General features: G+C 48.4%; 1 protein-coding gene across 3 annotated transcripts; it reads left to right on the top strand.

The window, feature by feature from the left end:
• Positions 1-56: 56 nt before the first annotated feature.
• PRPF4 (pre-mRNA splicing tri-snRNP complex factor PRPF4) lies at positions 57-24392 on the top strand. Of its 3 annotated transcripts, XR_009867597.1 has the most exons (15): positions 57-164; positions 938-1118; positions 6551-6737; positions 10890-10977; positions 11300-11379; positions 11541-11634; positions 12092-12186; positions 13231-13289; positions 13665-13788; positions 15474-15563; positions 17598-17720; positions 17831-17938; positions 18029-18147; positions 18637-20682; positions 24322-24392. XR_009867597.1 is itself a non-coding variant. In XM_062207732.1 (14 exons), exons 1-14 carry the CDS (start codon positions 138-140, stop codon positions 18828-18830), a joined length of 1566 nt encoding a protein of 521 aa, XP_062063716.1. In that variant the 5' UTR covers positions 57-137; the 3' UTR covers positions 18831-20869. The 3 variants fall into 3 exon arrangements, 2 of the variants coding, with proteins under 2 accessions (XP_062063716.1, XP_062063715.1); XM_062207732.1 differs by lacking the exon at positions 24322-24392 and having other exon boundaries at positions 941-1118; positions 18637-20869; XM_062207731.1 differs by lacking the exon at positions 24322-24392 and having other exon boundaries at positions 18637-20869.
• The last annotated feature ends 18 nt before the right edge of the window (positions 24393-24410 follow it).

Here is a 24410-nt window from a genome sequence, read left to right as displayed (position 1 = left end):
GCGCCGCTCAGGGCGCTGCGTCGGCGCCCGACTTCACTTCCGGTCCGTGACGCAGTTCCGCTTTGCTGGGCGCGCGGTGGATGGTCTGAAACGTAGAGCTCGGGTTTTTCTGGGGCTTGGCTGCTGCGGAGCCCAGCATGGCTTCGTCACGAGCCTCCTCCACGGTACGGAGCTCGGGATCTCAGTTCACTGCGGCAGGGAGCGCCGAGAGGGTGGGGAGGTCCCTCGGGGAAGGGTCCGTTAGGGAGCGGGCTGACACGGTGGAGGGCTGGAGAGGTGGGCTGCCGGACTCGGTCCTGCCCTCGAGAGCGGAGCAGCGTTCTCCGACCCTTGAGCGAGTGTGTGTGCTGTTCCTCGTATGCACCTGCCCCACCGCAGCCCCGAACGGCAAACACCACTTCCCACTGGTCGCAGACCAGGGCTCCGGAGGGGGCGAGTGTCTTGGCCAGGGTGGCTGTCTATAGCAGACCTCGGAATTGGGACGAGGCCTCCCGGCTCCTGCTCTGCCACCACAGGTCTGAAAACGCTTGAGATGGACCGAGCAGGAGCCTTGTCACTTGCTACCCCTCCCTCGGCACCACGCCGGTTCTTTTACCTTATCCTTGGTATTTCCCCCGTGTTGAGCGGTAACCCTGGAAGTATCACGGAACCCAAGAAGAGCTTGCACTTCCAACAGAATGAAGTGATCGTCTTCCAAAGGCAAAACCACCCGGAGAACCGGGTTTTATCCACCTCCTCTAGCTGTCAAACTGGAAGTGATTGAAGGGCTGACGTGCCCTCCCGCCCCCATCCCCACACCCGCAGGTCCGTGAGGAGCGTCTTCCCCGGCGCCCAGTTTGGCCTTTTGTTTGGGGAGGTCAGGATGAACTTCATCCTTGGGGGAAGCCCCGTGGGTTGCTAAGACCAAGCCTTAAATTAATGGAAGCCTTTGGTTTAGCAGGCAACCAAAACTAAAGCGCCTGATGACCTGGTGGCTCCCGTGGTGAAGAAGCCACATATTTATTATGGAAGTCTGGAAGAAAAGGAAAGGGAGCGACTGGCCAAAGGAGAATCTGGGATTTTGGGAAAAGAAGGACTTAAAGCAGGAATTGAAGCAGGAAATATTAATATAACCTCCGGTAAGATGACAGTTTTCATTTTCAGTCCATCTTTATTTACCTTTACCTCCAGTTTTCTGTAATGTGTGTCTTTCTCAGCTTAGATAGCTGTAGTTTTATTCTAAAAGTTTTCGATTTTTAAACTTAAATCTATAGACTCATATTTTGCTTACACTACCTACTACCACCATCATCCAGGAACCTTTTTTTTTTTTAACAGATTTTTTTTTTTTTGATAGATAGAGTTAAACAGTGAGAGAGAAAGGTCTTCCTTCCGTTGGTTCACCCCCCAATGGTCTCTGCAGCGGGCACACCACACTGATCTGAAGCCAGGAGCCAGGTGCTTCCTCCCAGTCTCCCATGCAGGTGCAGGGCCCAAGCACTTGAGCCATCCTCCACTGCCCTCCCGGGCCACAGCAGAGAGCTGGACTGGAAAAGGAGCAACTGGGACTAGAACTTGGTGCCCATATGGGATGCCAGCACCGCAGGCGGAGGATTAACCAAGTGAGCTATGGCACCAGCCTTTTTTACAGCTTTTAATATACTCTTTCTCCCATGAATTATTAGTACTTTTACCAGAAATTTTTTCAGTGCACACTTGGGATTTAGATGTTGCATTTGTCTCTTGGAGAGCTAACATCATTCCGGCTTTGGAGCTAGAATAGTTTGTAATGCCCTCCTGTTTTTAGTTCTCCAGTTATTTTTTACCCCAAAAATTTTTTAAATATAAAAGTAGTAGTTTGTGGCCGGCGCCGTGGCTCAACAGGCTAATCCTCCGCCTTGTGGCGCCGGCACACTAGGTTCTAGTCCCGGTCGGGACGCCGGATTCTATCCCGGTTGCCCCTCTTCCAGGCCAGCTCTCTGCTATGGCCCGGGAAGGCAGTGGAGGATGGCCCAAGTGCTTGGGCCCTGCACCCGCATGGGAGACCAGGAGAAGCACCTGGCTCCTGGCTTCGGATCGGCGCGATGCGCCAGCCACAGCGGCCATTGGAGGGTGAACCAATGGCAAAAAGGAAGACCTTTCTCTCTGTCTCTCTCTCTTTCACTGTCCTCTCTGCCTGTCAAAAAAAAAAAACAAAACAAAACAAAAAAAAAAGTAGTGGTTTGTTATTTTGAAAGATGAAACGATGTGAGCAGGTGTTTGGCCTGGTGGTTAAAATACCGCTTGGGATATTTGCATGCTCCAGTTAAGCTCCCAGCTCTGCTTCGGGTTCCAGCGTCCTGCTGATGCACACCATAGGTCCAGGCTTAAGTGCTTGGACTCCTATTGCCCATGTGAGACATCCAGATTAAGTTCCAGCGTCCTGGCTTGGACCTAGCCCAGCCCTGGATGTTACAGGCATTTGGGGAGTGAACCAGCCCAAGAAATATCTCTCTCTCTGTCTCTCAATCAAAAGGAAAATAAATAAGTAAACATTTTTAAAATGAATTGATTAAAAGATCATATAATGTATAAATGTGTAGAGTAAGAAGTCCTGTATTCTTTATATCTTTCTTTAAAAATAAAAAAAAAGTCTATTGTATTTATTTGAAAAAGCTAATGAGAGAGATTCTCCATCTGCTGGTTCACTCCCCAAATGGCCACAATGGCTGGAGTTGAGCTGATCCAAAGCCAGGAGCCAGAAGCTACTTCCAGGTCTCCCATGTGGGTGCAGGGGCCCAAGGACTTGGGTCATCTTCTGCTGCTTTCCCAGGCGCATTAGCAGGGAGCTGGATCAGAAGTGGAGCAACACAGACTCGAATTAGTGCCCATAATGGGATGCCGGCACTGCAGGCCAAGGCTTTAACTCACTGTGCCACAGCGCCAGCCCCTATCTTTATGCCTTTCTGTATACACCTTTCTGAGAATTTTGATACAGTTAGAAAAATACATAGTTTTTTCCGTAAGTGAAATTGTGATACATTAATTGTTTTGTAACCTGCATTTTTCACCCTATATATTGTTAAGGATATCTTTTCCTGTCAGTAACAAGCAGACCACTTTTTTTTTTTTTTCAATAAGGTTTCATAGCACCAAGTCTGTTTTCTTTCTTTCTTTCTTTCTTTTTTTTTTTTATTAAAGATTTATTTATTTATTTGAAAGTCAGATGGGCCAGCGCTGTGGTGCAGTAGGTTAACACCCTGGCCAGAAGCACCGGCATCCCATATGGGCGCCGGTTCTAATCCCGGCTGCTCCACTTCCGATCAAGCTCTCTGCTATGGCGTGGGAAAGCAGCGGAAGATGGCCCAAATCCTTGGGCCCCTGCACCCGCATGGGAAGCCCAGAAGAAGCTCCGGGCTCCTGGCTTTGGATCAGCACAGTTCCAGCCATTGCAGCCAATTGGGGAGTGAACCATCGGATGGAAGATCTCTCTCTCTCTCTCTCTCTTTCTCTTTCTCTGCCTCTCCTCTCTCTGTGTAATTCTGACTTTCAAGTAAATAAATAAATCTTTAAAAAAAAAAGAAAAAGTCACAGTTACACAGAGAGAGAAGGAGAGGCAGGCAAGAGAGAGAGGTCTTCCATCCAATGGTTCACTCCCTAGTTGGCAGCAACGGCCAGAGCTGTGCCCATCTGAAGCCAGGAGCTTTTTCCTGGTCTCCCACATGAGTACAGTGGGCCATCTACCACTGATTTCCCAGGCCATAGCAGAGAAGTGGATTGGAAGTGGAGCAGGTGGGACTCAAACCAGTGCCCATATGGGATGGCGGCATTGCAGGCAGCGGCTTTACCTGCTAGGCCACAGCGCCAGCCCCATAGCCACTCTGTTATTCAAATAAAATTATATCCATCTGTAGTAAGAGATTGAAAAAGGGCATAAAGTGAAGACGCCTCTCCTGAGACCACTTCTGTCGAGTTTCTCGTTGGTCCTCCCACTTGACTGCTCTTGCTCATACGTGCACATCTGTGACTCTAAACCTTTCTGCTGTTTCTAAACTACTGTTCTGAAACACACTGTACCTCTGTTTTCGTACCTCTGTTTTCGTCCAAATGCTTCTGTTTGTAAGGTTTTACCGGTAGTTGCTAAATAAAACAAAGAAACTCGTAGTCACAGAAATCTCATTTTCATGACAATTATTTCCAGGTAACTGATCAGAGTTGATAAGTGTCCCTAGTCGGGGACTGTTTTAGAGAATAGCATTGGCAGTTGTTAAAATAACATTTCTTTTAGTTTGTTCTAAGATTTATTTCTTTATTTGAAAGACAGTTACAGAGAGAGAGGGATCTTCTATACACTGGTTCATTCTCCAAATGGTCACAATGACCAGGGCTGGACTGGCTGAAGCCAGGAACCCAGAACTCCATTTGAGTCTTCCATGTGGGTGGCATTGTCCTAAGTATTTGAGCCATCTTTTGTTGCTTTCCCAGGCTCGTTAGCAGGGAGCTGGATTGGAAGTGGAGCAACAGGACTCAAACTGGTGTTCATATCAATGCTGGCACTGCAGCTTAACCCACTGCTCCACAATGCCAGCCCCTAAAATAACATTTTTGTCATATCTTTTTGATAGAAGGCTTGGTTAATTCATTTGCTAAAAATGTTCTCTACTCTTGGGGCTTGCACTGTGGCACAGTGGGTTAACCCACTGCCCTGTTGCAACGGCATCTCATATGGACACTTCCAGTGCAGCTCTCTGCTAATGCACTTTGGAAAGCACTGGAAGATGGCCCAAATCCTTTGGCCCCTGCACGCATATGGGAGACCCAGTTGAAGCTCTGGCTCCTGGCGTCACCTGGCCCAGCCTGAGCTAATATTGCCATTTGGGGAATGAAGCACAGAATGGAAGATATGTCTCTGTCTCCCCTCTCTCTGTAACTCTGACTTTCAAATAAGTAATTTTTTAAGATTATTTTAATAAGATTTATTTATTTATTTGAAAGGCAGAGGTACAGAGAGCGAGAAGGAGAGACAGATCTTGCATCCGCTTGGTCACTCCCTAAATGGCTGCAATGGTCAGAACTGAACCATTCTAAGGGACCAGGAGCTGCTTCTGGGTCTCCCACATGGTTGCAGGGCCCCAAGAGCTTGGGCCATCTTCTGCTTTCCCAGGCACGTTAGCAGGGAACTGGATCAGAAGTGGAGCAACCAGGACTGAACCAGCACCCAAATGGGAGGCCAGCACTGTAGATGGCACCTTTACCCACTATGCCACAGTGCTGGCCCCAAAATAAATCAACCTTTAAAGAAAAAAAGAAGGGGCCAGCGCTGTGGCGCAGCGGGTTAACGCCCTAGCCTGAAGCGCCGGCATCCCATATGGGCGCCGGTTCTAGTCCCGGCTGCTCCACTTCCAGTCCAGCTCTCTGCTGTGGCCTGGGAAAGCAGTAGAAGATGGCCCAAGTCCTTGGGCACCTGCACACCCATGTGAGACCCGGAAGAAACTCCTGGCTCTTGGCTTTGGATCGGCGCAGCTCCGGCCATTGTGGCCATCTGGGGAGTGAACCAGCGGATGGAAGACCTTTCTCTCTCTTTCTCTGCCTCTCCTCTCTCTGTGTAACTCTGACTTTCAAATAAAATAAATCTTTAAAAGAAAAAAAAAGAAAAAGATAATTCTGTACTATTACATTCTGATCTCATCTATGGTATATGTTTACATAGATTTAAGGTTGCTAAATAAGCTAAAAACAGTAAACTATATACAAAATGTCTGTGATATATTTAATAGTCACCATTTCCTAGGATCACATACAGACTCTTCGTTGTTAGAAGTTATTTCTGGGGCCGGCGCCGTGGCTTAACAGGCTAATCCTCCGCCTTGTGGCGCCAGCACACCAGGTTCTAGTCCCGGTCGGGGCGCCGGATTCTATCCCGGTTGCCCCTCTTCCAGGCCAGCTCTCTGCTATGGCCCGGGAAGGCAGTGGAGGATGGCCCAAGTCCTTGGGCCCTGCACCCGCATGGGAGACCAGGAGAAGCACCTGGCTCCTGGCTTCAGATCAGCGAGATGCGCCGGCCGCAGCGGCCATTGGAGGGTGAACCAACGGCAAAAAGGAAGACCTTTCTCTCTGTCTCTCTCTCTCTCACTATCCACTCTGCCTGTCAAAAAAAATAAAAAAAGAAATTATTTCTGGCCGGCACCATGGCTTAACAGGCTAATCGTCCACCTTGCGGCGCCGGCACACCGGGTTCTAGTCCCGGTCGGGGCGCCAGATTCTATCCCGGTTGCCCCTCTTCCAGGCCAGCTCTCTGCTATGGCCCGGGAAGGCAGTGGAGGACGGCCCAAGTCCTTGGGCCCTGCACCCCATGGGAGACCAGGAGAAGCACCTGGCTCCTGGCTTCGGATCAGCGAGATGCGCCAGCCGCAGCGGCCATTGGAGGGTGAACCAATTGCAAAAAGGAAGACCTTTCTCTCTGTCTCTCTCTCTCTATCCACTCTGCCTGTCAAAAAAAAAAAAAAAATTTTTTTTTTTTAAAAAGTTATTTCTTCCTCGGTAGTTGACGAAGATCTGGTGGTTATGTTGGCGCTGCCTGTTCTCTTTACAGGAGAAGTGTTTGAAATTGAAGAGCACATCAGTGAGCGGCAGGCGGAGGTATTGGCCGAGTTTGAGAGGAGGAAGCGGGCCCGGCAGATCAACGTTTCCACAGATGACTCGGAGGTCAAGGCTTGCCTTCGAGCCTTGGGGGAGCCCATCACGCTGTTTGGAGAGGGCCCTGCTGAAAGGAGAGAAAGGTGCCCTTTCTAAACAGTTATTCGTTTCTTTATTCATCACAAGATCTTGTTTCAAATATTAGTTGATCTTTTAACTGAAACTTTAGTAGTGTTAACAGTATCTACTTGACATTTGTGTAGTTGAGCCCATAATCCAAATCTTGGGCCAATCTTTGCTCCACTGATTTTTCTGTTTAGACTGAAGAGGGTGCTAACATACTGCCCTCCACTCCCCAATGTGAAGTTTTGAGTTGGATAACATTTGGTTTTGAGCTTTGAAAATGTAGACAGCAAATGCATTTCCTGTTGGTGACAAAACATAATGATCAGTGTTCTTTGGATGCTACGAGAGGGGCCACTGTCCTGAGATGATGCTCCTCTTGCGATTTTAAGGTTGCAGTCTCTTGATGATGGGCTGGTTGTGTGCAAGGACAGGACCTCCATCCACTATCCCATCTCCTCCCTTCTTTGAAAGGTTGCGTATGTTTATTCTTTTAGGTCCTTACTCCTCATCTTCTCTTTAGCCCTTTCACACTGTTGAGCCCTACCACACTGAAATTGTTTTTCATTAAGGTCACCAGCCCATCTTTACTAAAACCAGCCCAGTACACTCCGTCCTCGAAGCGTTGCCTTTCCTTCACTCTCCTATAACCAAGTACTTTTGATTTTCTTCTGTTCTCTCAAGCTAATTCCTCACATTTTTTTTTCAAAGATTTACTTATTTATTTGAAAGGCAGAGTTACAGAGAGGCAGAGGCAGAGAGAGCACTCACTCCCCAGTTGACCGCAATGGCTGGAGCTGCGCTGATCCAAAGCCAGGAGCCAAGAGCTTCCTCCAGGTCTCCCAGTGGTACAGGGGACCAAGGACTTGGGCCATCTTCCACTGCGTGCTCAGGCCATTGCAGAGAGTTGGATCAGAAGTGGAGCACCTGGGACTTGAACTGGCACCCATCTGGGATGCCAGCTCTGCAGGCAGCGGCTTTACCCACTACGCCACAGTGCCAGCTTCTTCCCACACTTCTAGCCTGTCTTTTCCTTGTCTAACCTTCTTAAACTGTAGTTCTTTGCTGTTATCTGATACTCGCCCTGGGTGATCAGATCCACTCCCATGCATCGTTTGCCCTGTATGATCTGAAGCTCCCAAACCTCTCTGTAGCTTAGATATCCTACAGGTACTTCAGGCTTAAGCTGCCTAAATTGAAATCTGTGCCCCACCCCTCTCCCAGTCTCATTGTAGATGGCACTACCATTCACACAGTTTATGATTGAAAACCTGCTTTGCCTTCCTTTTACTTTTTTAAAGATTTATTTATTTATTTGAAAGGTGAAGTGACAGATCTTCTGCCTGCTGGTATACTCCCCAAATGGCCACAGTGGCCAAGACTGAGCTAGGCAGAAGCCAGGAGCCAGGATTCCCATCCAGGTCTCCCACATGGGTGAACCATCCTCTGCTGCTTTCCCAGGCACATTAGCAGGGAGCTGGAGCAGAAGCGGAGCAGCTGGGACTCGAGGTGGTGCTCACAAGTAGCAGTGTGCCATAACACAGCCCCTGCCTCACCTCCTTTGTGATGCCCCAGCAAATCTAGTCTATACTGTTTGTGAACTGCACCTCCAATCTACCTTCTTTGCTCCATCTCTGTTGCTTTCCCATCTAGACTTTTTGATAGCCCCAAAGGTATTAATTTCCTAAAATCCTATGGTGTCTTCCTGTTATGCTTAGAGTAATAAACTCCTAATCGTGGTCTGTAAGGTCTTAAGCTATAACCTGGTGTCACTCTTCTCCAATTGTTAGACTAACCACATTGGTTCTCCTGGGATACTCAAGCTCTTTCTGTGTCTTTCCACTTAATTGTGTCGCTTAGGTGAGTGCCTTGAACCCCTACTGCCACTCTCTTAGATAAGTCCACTGTCACAGCTCATAGGACTCCTAGTAGTGTACTTTCTGATCTCCCTGCCTTCATTCTTCCCTAACAGTCCCTTCTCCATGCTTTACCTAGGGATTTTCCTCAAATGTAAATCCTCCTTAGCATGTGATTAGCAGCTCTTAGTGACCTGGCTCCTACTTGCACGTCAAGCCTATTCCTCACCCGTCCCTGTCTTTTTTTTTTTTTTTGACTGGCAGAGTGGACAGTGAGAAAGAAAGACAGAGAGAAAGGTCTTCCTTTTTGCCATTGGTTCACCCTCCAATGGCCGCCGCGGCCAGTGCGCTGCAGCCAGCGCACCACACTGATCCGAAGGCAGGAGCCAGGTACTTCTCCTGGTCTCCCATGGGGTGCAGGGCCCAAGAACTTGGGCCATCCTCCACTGCACTCCCTGGCCATAGCAGAGAGCCAGCCTGGAAGAGGGGCAGCCGGGACAGAATCCGGCACCCCGACCGGGACTAGCACCCGGTGTGCCGGTGCCACAAGGCGGAGGATTAGCCTGTTAAGCCACGGCGCCGGCCTCACTTTTTTTTAAACAAGCATATCTTTTTTTTCTTTTTAAGATTTATTTATTTATTTGAAAGGCAGAGTTAGGGAGAGGCAGAGGATTCACTCCCCAAATGGCTGTAGCAGCTAGAACTGGGTCAGTTTGAAGCCAGGAGCCAAGAGCTTCTTCTGGGTCCCCCACATTGGGGCAAGGGCCCAAGTACTTGGGCCATCTTCGGCTACTTTCCCAGACTATAGCAGAGAGCTAGATTAGAAATAGAGCAGTCAGGACTCAAACCCATGCCCATGTGGGATGCCAGCACTGCAGACGGTGGCTTTTCCTGCTATGCCACAGCACAGGCTCGCTGTTCCACTTCTGATCTAGCTCCCTGCTAATGCACCTGGGAAAGCAGCAGAGGATGGCCAAAGAGACTGGGGCCCTGCACCTGTGTGGGAGACCCAGAGGAAGCTCCTGTCTTCAGCCCGTCCAACCCCAGTTGTTGTTGCCATTTGGGAGAGAACCCACAAATGGAAGGCCAGGCTCTCTATCTCTCCCTCTCTCTTTAGGTAACTCTGGCTTTCAAATAAATAAGTCTATAAAAATTATTAATTCCATAAATAATAAGTCTATAAAAAATTCCAGAAATAATTTATAAGTTTTCAGTTGTGTCCCATTCTGAGTAACATCAAAAAATCTCATTAGGTCCTGCTCCATCACACTCAAGACATGAATCAGCCTTTGTCCATGCTGTAAGTGCTACCCACCTGTTAGTATGTGCAATACAGTGCAGTGCTTTGAGGGAGAGACTGTTCTATTTTATTATTGGTTACAGTTACTCATCTCTTACTGTGCCTGATTTATAAACTGAACTTTACAGTAGGCACGTCCGTACAGAAAAAACAGTGTGTGAGGGTTCAGTACTATAAGAGGCCTCAGACACCTACTGCTGGTCTTGGAATGTGTATACTCCATGCATAAAGGGAGGAATGTCCCGCACTTTGCTGCAGTCACATCTCAGCCTTGTTTAGGTTTTGATCTTTTTGGGGTAGGCATCGTGGTGTAGCCAGTTAAGCAGCCACTTCAGACACCCACGTCCTATCTTCAAGTCCTAGCTGCTCAGCTTTTGCCCCAGCTCTCAGCTAGTGTACCTAGGAAGGCAGCAGATGATGGCCCAAGTACTTGGTCCCTGGCACCTATGTGGGAGACCCGGTTGGAGTTCTAGGCTCCTGGTTTTGACCTGAACCACCTGTTGCAACTATCTGGGGAATGAACAGCCTCTGACTCTCCCTCCACCACTCCCTCTTCCTGTCTCTCTGTTGTTGTCTCTGTCTTTCTCTCCCTTGCTCTCTCCCTCTCTGTCACTCTGTCTTTCAAATAAATAAATCTTCTTTTAAAAAGATTTATTTATTTATTCAAAAGGTAGAATTAGAGAGAGGCAGAGAGAGAGAGAGGGCTTCTATCCGCTTGTTCACTCCCCAAATGGCCGCAGTGGTTGAAGCTGACCTGATCTGAAGCCAGGAGCCAGGAGCTTCCTCCGGGTCTCCCATGCGAGTATAGGGGCCCAAGCACTTGGGACTTCTTCTGCTTTCCCAGGCCATAGCAGAGAACTGGATTGGAAGTAGAGCAGCCGGGACTCCAACCAGTGCCCATATGGGATGCCAGCACTGCAGGCGGTGGCTTTACCTGCTACGCCACAGTGCTGGCCCCAAATAATCTTTTTAAAAATTTTTAAAAATAAGTTTTGGTCTTTTTGTTTGTTTTTCAGGTTAAGAAATATTCTCTCAGTGGTTGGTACTGATGCCTTAAAAAAGACCAAAAAAGATGATGAGAAATCTAAGAAGTCCAAAGAAGAGGTAAAATATGTCTGACATCACAGTGTCTGTATGTAGCAGTATATATGTAGTGGTAGTTGTTGCCAGTAGTTTCTGGTTCTTGTGTCAGATGCCTGGAGCTAAGTGAGTTTTTCATTCAGAAGAGAACCATAGTATTCCTCGTATACCTTAATAAGGAACCAGAGACCATCTTAACAGGAAAGAGCTGTGGAAAGCACATAGGCTTCTCCAGGTTACTGAACCAACTTACCTGTCTCTGGGCTATAAGGGTAGAAAATTGACAGCCATGGGAGGGGTGGAAATGCTTCCGACTTAACATTTCTGCTGTTGATTTGCCTCTCAGTATCAGCAGACCTGGTACCACGAGGGACCAAACAGCCTCAAGGTGGCCAGACTGTGGATTGCCAACTATTCCCTGCCCAGGTGAGGAGGCCCCAGGAGGAGAAAGAAGCACGAGTTTTCGGGTTTCCTCTCGGCCACTGAAGATCTGCTTTATGATGACTGTGGTCGCTCCGTGCCGTTGAGTGGCGTGGACACACGTGTGGGCCTTTGCTTGTGGTCATGATGTCGTTCGTGTGTCGCAGGGCAATGAAGCGCTTGGAGGAGGCCCGTCTCCATAAAGAGATTCCTGAGACAACACGGACCTCCCAGATGCAAGAGCTGCACAAGTCTCTCCGGGTAAGATCCTCGGCGGCCATCCACCCCAGTAAAGGTTCTTTCTCATTAGGTTCTGCTTTGGCCTGCCTCCATGAAGGTCAAGGTGGCTACAGTTAGTCCTCCCTGCCTGAGCCGTTGTGATACAGCAGAGCCTTGGGTTAAGGTGGTGGGAACTTCCTGTGCTTTGTATTCGACAGAGGCCAAGGGTTCCACTCTGTATCTCCCCTTAACCTGTCCGAGTCACGGATCTCTCCCTGACACAGAAGCTCATGGTGCCAAGACTGTATAAAACAGTGTGCCAACAAAACCTTGGCCCCTTTCAAGACAAGCGTCTCTCAACAACAACAACAAAGTGCAAAGAGTCTTGGAGTGGGGTGGAGCTGCAGGGTTCCTTTTTTTAGTGGTGGAACAGCCTAGGAAGTCTTGGGGTAGCCTATTAATGATCACCATTTGTTTGTCTCTCTTTCTTTTTTATAAGTCTTTGAATAATTTCTGCAGTCAGATTGGAGATGATCGGCCTATCTCCTACTGTCATTTTAGTCCCAATTCTAAAATGCTGGCCACAGCCTGTTGGTAAGTTGCATTTTACAGTGGCATTTTCCTAAGTGGGGGGTAGGTAGAACAAAATAGCCTTTGTCGTATGTCTTCCTCTCTGCTCATGGTCACAGCACTGCAGATGCTGGAGCTCAGCGCACTGTAAGATCCATGGAGCCCTTGTTGAGCCGTTCTTATTGTTCACTGGGTGCGCCCAGAAGCCATGACATGTAGCTGTCTGTCATGTTCTTACACTAGCATTTTGGAGCAAGTCATTTGGTAGTGTAGAGACCAGGAAGTAGCCACGCCTCAGGACAAAATGTTTTACAGACACTGTGTCACCCCACTCCACACGCAGGGACCCTGAGCTTACAGGAACAGAGAGAGAAAAGCCGTGCTAGGTGCGGAGGAGGCGGAGACAGTACCTGGAAAGCATTGCGCCCTAAGGGTGTCTGCTACGTGGTAAGGACTCAAGAGAGGCTGTTTATTGCTTTTATCTTTATTTTGCTTTCCACGTAGCAGAAAACTCTTGGGATGTAATGGCTTCGTTGTGTTGTCCTGTGTGGGCCCTGGCTGGCCAGTGAGAGAGAGAGAGACTTAGATTGGGTGCACGGGAGCCGCAGGGCTAGAGGCTGAGGCTGTGGTTCAGAACGCCGAGGCACTCGCCCCTCGCTCCAGCTCTCCCGGCCTGGGTGACCGTTCCTGCAAAGTCAGCGTGGTCACTCCTGCCGCCACCTCACAGGTCTCTTACAGAGATCACTTGATATAATAGGTAGAAAGAAAGGTGGTTTATTGGAAAATGCCCAGAGTAAGTCTTTTTAAAGAATTGTAGGGGCAAGATACTACTTAGTATTTAAGAAGGTGGTACCATTGTTAATAGATCGTTTGTCCCCCCTTCTCTTGCAAACTGATCCTCTAGTTGCCTAGGAGCCAGCACTAGCCCTCTTCTTCTGTAGCCCTTCGCGTTATAGCCTTTTCTCTCGCTGTTGGGGGTGGGAAGAGACTGTCCATTAGTGATGTTACCAAGATCCTTTTCCTTCCCAGACCAACCCTGGCTGAGATGCTTTCCTTTGTGTTTGATAGGAGTGGGCTTTGCAAGCTCTGGTCTGTTCCTGACTGTAACCTCCTTCACACTCTGCGAGGTAAGAGAGCGTTCCCAGTATGCACTCTGGCAGAACTGCCTGATGCTCAGATCCGTGACGCACAGTGCAATTCTTGATGCGATTTGAATTGCCTGGTCTTCTCTGACTGTAAGGCTGGAATATGACTTCATACACGTGTAACTTTTTTTTTTTATATCCACCCATACTTTGACATATTATCTACACCAAAAAACAAAGTTGTTGTGTTTTGCTTTTTTTAAATATTGGTTTAAATTAACATAGTACTTTTTTTAGTCCTTGAGTAGTCACTTTACTATGTCACGTGTTCCCTGATATGTAATGTATATATGCATATGTATACACACACACACTGTCTGTGTTATTCAGTATTTCTCATCTCTTACACTCCTGCAGGCCATAACACAAATGTAGGAGCCATCGTCTTCCATCCCAAATCCACCGTGTCCTTAGACCAAAAAGATGTCAACCTGGCCTCTTGTGCTGCTGATGGTTCTGTGAAGCTTTGGAGCCTTGAAAGGTCGGGTTACTCTTTTGCAGTCTACTCTGTTGGCACCAGCCTTTGATTGGTTGGCACTTGGGACCTCTGGGTTAAAAATCTGGCCTTTGACATCAGAGCTGCTCTACGAGTGAAGGCAACTTAGCATGAAAGTGGCATGGAAGATTTCTTAGACCTTTTCTCACCGTGGAGTTGTGCCAGGTTTTTCTTACCCATTCACTGTGGGCAAGTGACCACTGTTTCCTGGCTCCAGGGATTCTGGAAGGATCCAGCCTACCCCCTACAAGATCGATACACAAAGAGGAATACCCCATTTGGTCAGTGGAGTAAAGGTAATCCTCTGGGCAGCCTGTTGGTTCTTAGCACAGAGCCACAGGGGAGAGGAAAGTGAGGTTGTGTCTGGTGCTATTACCAAGGAAGTGGCGTCTCCTCCCAGTGGGATTTCCTACCTAGGACAGATTTCCCAGCCACAACAAGGCTGTGGAAAATGTGGTTATGATGCCTGCTTCCCCAGAACTTTTAGGAGTGCTTTGTGTTGGCTGAAAGACATCTGAAATCGATGCTGCTTTTTCTTTCTTTGGGAACACACAGGAAGGTTTTTATTCCAGAGTTTTTATAGCGCTAATTCGTATCCTCCAGTCTTGGCCAGATAGGGTCTCGGGTATGAGCATAGTTTTAATTGGCTTTGGTAATACTTAGCAGCATTTATTCCCCTAGGGCTCTGGTTAGTTCTGTGTATGCACGTTGACAAAGTTCTCTTCCTAATTGCCCTCCTTAGGTTCATGTTTATTTCCTTTCTCCCATGTTTCAGACCTCTCTGTAGTTGCTGGGTTACAGTTTAACGGCCATCAAAAGGAGCCCAAGCCTCTGTCTCTTTAGGAGTTTCTGTTTCCATCTGGATCCTTGAACAGGCTAAGAATGGAGAAAGAAATACCTGTAACCCAGTCCTGTGGAAGCTACCTGATGTGTACCTACATCTCCACTGAAGCATGTTTTCTTTCCAGAATCTGAGCACTGTTTTGGGGCAGAGTGACTGGTTTACTTAGCAGGCTAAAATATTTAATTTTTCTCTAATCCTAAGTGGTACAGCATTATGAATTTATTAACATAGCAAATTGAGGTGGTGGTCAGTTTGTCCTGTGGGCCCGTGTCCCAAATGTTTTAAAACTTTGGAGAGTAGCTTAAATTACTCTTTTTTTTTTTTTTTTTTTTTCGACAGGCAGAGTGGATAGTAAGAGAGAGACAGAGAGAAAGGTCCTCCCTTTCCGTTGTTTCACTCCCCAATGGCTGCTGCGGCCGGCGCACTGCAGCTGGCGCACCGCACTGATCCAAAGCCAGGAGCAGGTGCTTCTCCTGGTCTCCCATGCGGGTGCAGGGCCCAAGGACTCGGACCATCCTCCACTGCACTCCAGGGCCACAGCAGAGAGCTGGACTGGAAGAGGGGCAACCGGGACAGAATCCGGCGCCCCAACTGGGACTAGCACCCGGGGTGCCGGTGCCGCAGGCGGAGGACTAGCCTCGTGAGCCGCAGCGCCGGCCTAGCTTAAATTACTCTTAACCTAGAAGTTTTAATACATTATAAATGTTGTTACAGTTTAGCCTCTCAAATTGTACAGAAAGGGTGTGTGTGCACAACAGCTAGTAAATTCAGAGAATATTACATATTCTGTAAAATTATTTACTTGTCTATGTTTTGTTTTTTCCAGTGATGAACCAGTGGCAGATATTGAAGGCCACACAGTGCGTGTGGCCCGAGTTATGTGGCATCCATCAGGACGCTTCTTGGGCACCACCTGGTAAGCCATCCTCTTACTGTTCTGTCCATCCGGGCCTGTGGCATCCTATTTCCCGTTATGGCTGTCTGCAAGTCAGATTTTTAGAGCAGATATCTTCAAGTAGAATTTTCCTGGGCTGCAGTAAATCAGAATCAGAAGAGAGTGCCTGGGGCCAGTGTTGTAGCACAGCACATTAAGCCGCTGCTCATAACACTAGCATCCCTTATCGGAGTCTTATCAGGTCTCTGCTAATGCCCCAAGAAAGCAATGAATGATGGCTCAAGGATTTGAGTCACTGTCACCCACATTGGAGACCCGGATGGAGTTCTGAACTCCTGGCTTTGGCCTAGCCCAGCTCCAGCTGTTGCAGTCATTTGGGGAGTGAACCAACAGACGGAAGATCTCTCTGTCTGTCACTTTACCTTTCAAATAAATAAATAAATAAAAAGGTGAGTGTGTGATATAGTTAGGGCTAAGTGTATTTTAGACTGCAATTAATCTGAAATTTCTTATCTTTTTTTAAAGATTTATTTATTTACGTGAAAGAGTTACACAGAGAAAGAAGGAGAGGCAAAGAGAGAGCAAGGTGTTCCATCTGCTGGTTCATTCCCCAAATGGCCACAATGGCCGGAGCTGCGCTGATCCGAAACCAGGAGCCAGGAGCTTCTTCTGGGTCTCCCACATGGGTGCAGGGGCCCAAGGACTTAGACTGTTGTCTACTGCTTTCCCAGGCCATAGCAGAGAGCTGGATCAGAAGTGGTGCCCATACGGGATGCCGGCACTTCAGGCGGCGCCTTACGCACTACACCACATCACCGGCCCCTGAAATTTCAATGATTACTTTCTAGAAAACTAGGATTTTCAGTGCTGCTTCTCTTTTTTTGATCAATTCCAGGGGTGGATCTTTGTTGGTTGGCTTTTGTTTGTTTTTGCCACACATTGTATTATAATCCCTGCCAACAAGTGAGATTCCTTTGCAGATGCTTTAAGTTCTGTGAGGCCAGAATCTTCTACAGAACATTTTCATTGAGATGTCCCTTACATACAGTGGAGTGGACTCTCAGTGTGCGGTTCACTCAGTCTTGACAAATGCACTAGCAAGAATGTGTCCATTGCCTGAGAAGGTTCTCTCTTGCCCCTTCCCAATCAACCTGCACTTTGAAAGCAACCACTGACCTGGTTTCCATCACCATCAGTTCACTCTGTGCATACCAGGTGAACTCATCTGTGGATAGCTTCTTTGACTTGGCATAACGTTTTTAGGATTCACTCTTGTTAGCATCTGTCAGTAGTTTCTTTTTATTGCTGATGGGTATTTGATTGTATGACGGTGCTAATATTTATTTATCTGTTCTGTTGGTGGGCACACAGGCTTGTTTCCAGGTCTTGGCTAGTCAGAGTGAAGCTGCCATCATTATTATGCACAGCTTTCTGTAGCATGTGTCTTTCTTTCCTTCCTCCTGAGTAAATACCCAGGAGTGCATTGCTAGGTCATGGGGTGGATGTATACTGAACTTCTTAAAAACTTCCAAGAAGCTTTGACTGAGTGGTTTTTGTTTTTTTGTTGTTTTTTGTTTGTTTGTTTGACTTCATGTCCTTGTGTACAGCCAGTTCCACCACCATTATTGAAGTGGGCTTTGGTGCCCTGTTGAAACGTTTGACATCTGTGTTCTCTGTTCTGTTCCATTCATCTCTGCATGTGATACATTGTTTGTAGCTGCAGCATCCAGTTTAGAGCCCAATAGATATATAAATGCATGAGGAATGTAGGGAAATAACAGTGGAATGGAGGAAGGAAGAAAACCGCAGAATCTTTACTGAGTTACTCTTAAAGAAGTCTGATCTTAAAATAGTCACTGGTTTCCCTGCTAGCCCCAAACAGAAAGCTTAGCGGTCGAGGCGTTGTTTATCCCAGAAAGGAATTTCTTGTTGATATGCTTATATGGCTAGTTTCAACAGAATAACTTAAGCCACAATTATTTATAGTACTTTGTACTGTTTAGAAATTGAATAACTCTCTGCAGATGAATTGCTAGTATTTTGTTTTTGTCGTAGTTACGACCGTTCCTGGCGCTTATGGGATCTGGAGGCCCAAGAGGAGATCCTGCATCAGGAAGGCCACAGCATGGGTGTGTACGACATTGCCTTCCATCAGGATGGCTCTTTGGCCGGCACTGGGTAAGGCCCCTTGCACATAGCCAGGGCAGCTCAGTAGGCTCACCCCTTAGGTATTCCTGTTCCCACAGCCCACTGCATTCGGACTGTTCATTTATAAATTGTTTTGTCAGGGGACTGGATGCATTCGGTCGAGTTTGGGACCTGCGCACAGGACGGTGTATCATGTTCCTAGAAGGCCACCTCAAGGAAATCTATGGAATAAACTTCTCCCCCAATGGGTAAAATAAACTCGCTGGACAGGGGGAGGAGAGGGCTTTGGGCCAGAAGGCACTCTTGGCTTCCAACTGCAATACTGCCTTTGTCCACAGCTACCACATCGCAACTGGCAGCGGTGACAACACCTGCAAAGTGTGGGACCTGCGACAGCGGCGCTGTGTCTATACCATCCCTGCCCATCAGAACTTGGTGACTGGCGTCAAGTTTGAGCGTAAGCTGTCTTCCTATTTTAGGCTTAAACAGCAGTCAGACGACAGACAGACAAGGATTGAGCTTCCATAGAAAACAGGCGAGGCTTTAACTTGGAGAGCATTTGGCTTCTGTTAAAGAGAAAACTTAACTTCCTTCCCTCTCCGAGGCCTTTAGAACTGCGGCAAAGCGGGTCGTCTATTGTTGGAAAGCCGAGGGGGGCCCCATGAATGCTTGGCTTCCTGCTTTCTTCCATGGACAGTCTAAGCGCCGAATCCTTATAGGACTCTGAAAGGATTAAGGATTATCTGGCAGGAAAAGAGCCAGAAAGACCTTACTAATGTTACAGTTCCCCTACGTCTGCCTGTGCTTGTCCCCTTTATCTGAAAGCTTTCTGGATGTAGAAATAGCCTTTTCCTAAATAGTGTGTTTTTGCAGATTTTTTTGCTTTTGCTTTCCTGTGCTCTTTTGAATTCTCAGATCCCTCAAGGCTCTCCCTCTTCTCCTGCAGCTATCCATGGGAACTTCTTGCTCACCGGTGCCTATGATAACACAGCCAAGATCTGGACCCACCCCGGCTGGTCCCCACTGAAGACTTTGGCTGGTCACGAAGGCAAAGTGATGGGCCTAGACATTTCTTCTGACGGGCAGCTCATAGCCACTTGCTCCTATGACAGAACCTTCAAGCTCTGGATGGCTGAGTAGACAAGGCGATGGACAAAGGACTCTGAGTTCAAGCTCTCCTAAGGAGCCATTTTCCTCAAAAGAAAAGAATTGATGTATTTTGTTCTATCATGTTTCCCACCAATTACCATGCGTAGACCCTCAATAGAATTGTATTTCCATGCCAGCTGTGGGCAGGCAGCTGAACCCCTTTCATGGTTGCCACAAAGCACAAACTGTGTAGACCTTATTAAGCTCTGGTCTGAATGCCCTGTCACCTCCCTCACAGCACTCAGCATTGTGACTGACTCTTCCCATTTTAAATTCGTGAAACTTGGCTCTCCATAACATGGTACGTGCTTCAGGACCACATGTGACCTAGAGAGCAAGGCGGCTGGACTGCACTGTGGAAGCTCCCCCATGCATTGTTAGCCCATGCCTGGCAGCCAGCACCTCTGCTCTCTGGGAGACTGGGAGGCAGAGCCGCCAGCGCCGCTGTGCAGTAAAGAACCCCGTAGGGCTCCCTGGGAGCTCCAGCTGCATCAGAACCGAACATGTGCCTTGTCAGAAAGTCTCTTCCACTTCGCTTTGAAGTTCAGCATCCTTCATGCTACGCTAAAGCAAGGCCGTTGTGTCAAGAGTCAAAGAAATTTCTAGAAAGCAAAGTGGGGTCTGTTGTACAGTCTTCTTTCTATTGGTTATTTAAAGGATGTGCTTCATGTTTTTGATAGAATTTTCTGTCGAAGTATCCAAAAACATCCCTAATGGCTAGTCCTAAGCATAAACTTCTTTTTCTTTATTACACACTGACTAAGAGTAAAACCCTGTTCTGAAAACTATCCTTTTAAGATTTATTTTCTACGGTTAAATATTTTCTGAATCCCAGTCATTGGTCCATAGAGGTCTTTTTTTTTAGCTTGGAGTGTAGCAGATCTCACCTATGAACTACTCCAGATTCTGTCTCCTCCGGAAGCCCTCTGTTGGCAGTATTTTAAATAAAATGGAGGGCTGTTTGCATGTGGGCCAGGCTCCCAGTGAGGTGTGTCTGTCGGTCAGTCATACAGCAGTACCCTCACCTCTTCCCACCATGAAGACACAGCCTCTGAACTTCAGTATTACAAAGTAAGTTCACACAGAAGTAAGGATTGGTGGAAACAAGTATCAGGTATAGAGGAAAAGTAAGGATTTATATGGTGACTTTCCCTTGGATGTTCAAAACACCATCCCCCCTCCTTATTTGAGCTGAGAGACAGAGCTTCATCCGTTGGTTCATTCCCCACATGGCCGCAACTGCCAGCACTGGTCTAGGCCGAAATCAGGAGCCTGGAACTCAATGCAGGTTTCCCACGGCGGTAGCAGCAACCCAAGCACTCGAACCGTCACCTGCTGCCTCCCAAGTGGTCCATGAGCAGGAAACAGGACTGAAACTAGCAACTGTGATAGGGAATGGCAGTGTCCTAAGCGGTAATTTAACCAGTGTGCCTGTCACCCGCCCCCACAGCCTTTTATTCGCTGTTCCAGAGGGGCTGGCTTTATTGGAGTCTGTTTAACTGGTGGTCAAACATCCTGTTCTCATGTATAACCAAAGGGTTGCATTTCCTGTGTAGTTCAGCTTCTGAGGCCTCAGGTCTCCCTTTGTTGGGTATGTTATGGAATTTACTAAGTTCTCTTTCCTTCATAGAAAATTCTTATCAGAAATTATTTTTCGTTACTATCTGTCGTATTAATTCCCTTAGGCATGTTTTCTTGTTTGTTTTGGGATGCTGTTCCAGGAGGTAGCAGTTGAGTGGAAACGTTTCGTCCCCGCCTTTGGCAGAACAGATACCTCCTGGCCACAGGAAGTAGATGCCATTGTAAGTGGGTAGCTGAGAAGCAGCGGCACCTCACGATCAAGGTGAGCTGCACGCCCTAGCCCTAGCCCTAGCCCTAGCGGTCGGTTAATGAAGCACCTGCTTACACTGCTCCAGGCACGTTCACACATCGTGTTGACCCTTCACACTTTCACGAGTTTATTGCCTTTTTACAGGCAAAACAGGCTCAAAGAAGTCAACTAACTTGTTCAGAGTTACTCAGTAAATGGTGCACCCTAATTTGAACCCTAGTCTGTCTGACCATTTGTGACCCATGAAAATATTTCACAGGTCTGTTGAGTTCGTTGACCATGCAGGCGAAAAGACCAGCGCAGCCAGCGTGACCTGGCCTGCGCGAGCCAGCCTGTCCGTACTCCATCTCGGGCACTGCCCCTTTGACAAGTCACTTCATCTTGGCTTCATGCCAAGTGGAGCAGATGAGCTCCTCCTGCCTCGTGACCTTACGAGGAACCAGTTGTGTTTGTCCAGTGGGATAACTGCATTTTAGGATAGGTGACATCTCATGGGACCACGTGGAACATCGCATGCATCTTAGCGTCCCTGACCTCACAGCCTTAAGCGTCAGGAGCACGACCCCTGTTGACTGAGTACTAACGATGCTTTAACAAGTGCCCCCGGAGGAAGGCACGATCCCAAGCTTAGAGCATCTGACAGTGACAACAGCTGTTAGGATGAAGTGTGTCCTCCCCTATCCAAAGGCTGTCAGACCTGGTCATTCCTTACTTGTGTGGTGAATTACCCACTCCACAAACAGGAATTCTGTTTTGACTGAAACAACACCTAGTGGATGACCTTGAGAAAGCAAGGGCCGGGTCACAGAGCCTCTGTTCATCGACGCAGTGGGAGCAGGGGCGCTTGTGAGGAGGGGAGTGCTCTCTCCTGGGGCTCCCCCACCTCTTGCCTGCTCAGAGAATGTGATGGGATCATGGCCTGGCTGCCCTGCCGCAAGGTTAAGGAGCAAAGATGTGTAAAGAAATGAAGTCAGTGGGGAGAGGCTGAGTCCCGGCTTCACTGTAATTATCTTGGATGCCGCAAATGGAGAGGTAGGCGCCGGTCCCCTGGTGGGTGACGTGGCCGACTTTCCGGTCTTGCAATCGGAAATTTTCTGTATGTTGGAGCTTTTTTCTTTATTATTATTTATTTTGACAGGCAGAGTGGACAGTGAGAGAGAGAGACAGAGAGAAAGGTCTTCCTTTTGCCGTTGGTTCACCCTCCAATGGCTGCTGCAGCCGGCGCACCGCGCTGATCCAAAGGCAGGAGCCAGGTGCTTCTCCTGGTCTCCCATGGGGTGCAGGGCCCAAGCACTTGGGCCATCCTCCATTGCACTCCCTGGCCACAGCAGAGAGCTGGCCTGGAAGAGGGGCAACCGGGACAGAATCCGGTGCCCCGACCGGGACTAGAACCCGGTGTGCCGGCGCCGCAAGGCGGAGGATTAGCCTGTTGAGCCGCGGCGCTGGCTATGTTGGAGCTTAAAACCACTTGGTTTTGGCCGGCGCCGGCTCAACAGGCTAATCCTCTGCCTTGCAGCGCCGGCACACCGGGTTCTAGTCCCGGTCGGGGCACCGGATTCTGTCCCGGTTGCCCCTCTTCCAGGCCAGCTCTCTGCTGTGGCCAGGGAGTGCAATGGAGGATGGCCCAAGTCCTTGGGCCCTGCACCCCATGGGAGACCAGGAGAAGCACCTGGCTCCTGCCATCGGATCAGCGCGGTGCGCCGGCCGCAGCGTGCCTACCGCGGCGGCCATTGGAGGGTGAACCAACGGCAAAAGGAAGACCTTTCTCTCTCTCTCTCACTGTCCACTCTGCCTGTCAAAAAAAAAAAAAAAAAAAAAAAAAAAAAAAAAAAAAAAAACACTTGGTTTTACTCAATACAAAATTCATTTTAGAATAAGATATTGAGACCCCTTAAAGGAGTTTATGGAAGCTAGTCTCATTAAACTCCTATTTACAGCAAATAAGACAAACTAGTTCTGGCTTCTGAAAGCTTATTCTACAAATTTAAAAAGGTTATCTTTAATTGTGATTTTTTTTTTTAATATTTATGTATTTGAAAGGCAGAGTTACAGAGAAGCAGAGGCAGAGAGAGAGAGTGTGTTCAATCTTCTGGTTCACTCCCCAAATGGCTGCAACGGCCAAAGCTGAGCTGATCTGAAGCCAGGAACCAGGAGCTTCCTCCAGGTCTCGACGTGGGTACAGGGGCCCAAAGCCTTGGGCCATCTTTTACTGCTTTCCAGGCCATAGCAGAGAGCTGGATCAGAAGTGGAACAGCCGAGACTTGAACTGGTGCCCATGTGGGATGCAGGTGCTGTAAGCCAAGGCTTTAACCCGCTAAGCCACAGCACTGGCCCCAGGTGATGGTGTTTTAACCACTTTGAGATTGTTTCAGAGCCCTGAGCCACCAGGCAAGGGTAAAACCAGGGAAACGGGGGCAGGTGTTGTGGAGAAGCAGCTGAAGCTGCCACTGGCATTCCTGCACCCCATAGCAGAGCGCAGGTTCAGGTCCCAGCCACTCCACTGCTGACCTAGTGTTCCTGCTCTTGCGCCCAGGAAGCAGTAGGTGGTGGCCCAAGTTCTTGATTCCATGTCTCCCGTGTGGGAGACCTGAGTGGAGTTTCTGGCTCCTGGATTGGCCTGGCCCCAGCTCTTGCAGGCATTTGGGAAATGAACTGGTGGTAGAAGATTCTCTCTCTACCTCCTTCCCTCTCTGTCACTCTGCCTTTCAAACAAATATTTAGAAAAATAAAACTGGGGAAGCAGAAATCCAAGTGTTCGATACCAAGGCAACGACTTGCCAAGCCTCTGAGCACTCAGGTTCTATCTCGTTCCCTTGGTCCCTGGATTCGATGTGGTCCCGCACCTACTGCTGCAGCCTGCGAGAGAAGCCAATGCTTTGCCTCTGTCCAGGGTTTCGCTCTCATATGGTGAAGAGCTTGTGGGAGTGGAGCCAGAGCTCTCCCAGTGCCTTTCTATTAGGGCCTCTGCACCCACCCAGAGGGATAAAGACCTCCCTCCCCCCCCCCCCCACCTCCCCACCTCCCATGCAAGCCCAGATTTCTCTTAGCCCTTGGCTCCTGGATTCTTTCACCTTGAGACTTTTTTACTCCTGTGGCTCTGAACTCGCTGACAAGGGGTCACCCCGTATACTGAATGTGCACGCGACTGCTGGGAAGGACGCTCCCAGCCTCATAGTCTTCTCTTCTGTGCCCTCAGTTCCGGCTCCAGCCCCAGCCCAGTCAACGGTTGTAGAACGGATACGGGAGTAAATGGATGAATGCAGACCATTTTTACTGGGACTGGGGGAAAGACAGCCAAAGAAAGTGCTGGAAAGAGGAGAGGAGACAGGCACATTTGCCCACAGAACAGAAGCTCACTTTCCAAATGTTTTAGCAACACACAGCAAAAAAGAACGAATTAAAAAAAAAAAAAAAAAACAGCAAAAAAGAACGAATTAAAAAAACACGAACTGAGTTCCAAGCAGCTCCTGCGGGAAATGCACCTTGCTATGGGGCTGGTCTGGAACCCTGGCACCATTGCCCAGTCCTTTGGCACAACTTGCTGGGTGGCTGTGTAGTCAGACGGCTTCTCTGCCCTTCGTGACCCCCGAGGTCACACCTGCAGGTCTCACCACGTCTCCTAACCCTTCTGCCTCTCCTCTGACATCCTAGGAGGGCCCTCCAGGAGCAACGACCCAGGGTAAGAGCTCCCTGGGCTGTAAAACGACCTATGCTTCTGAGGATGACAGCAAATGAGCTCT

The sequence above is a fragment of the Lepus europaeus genome, chromosome 12 (assembly GCF_033115175.1).
Source record: "Lepus europaeus isolate LE1 chromosome 12, mLepTim1.pri, whole genome shotgun sequence".
Taxonomy (NCBI): domain Eukaryota; kingdom Metazoa; phylum Chordata; class Mammalia; order Lagomorpha; family Leporidae; genus Lepus; species Lepus europaeus.
The sequence above is the reverse complement of the archived record's forward strand: the minus strand, read 5'-3'. Positions and strand labels throughout refer to the sequence as shown.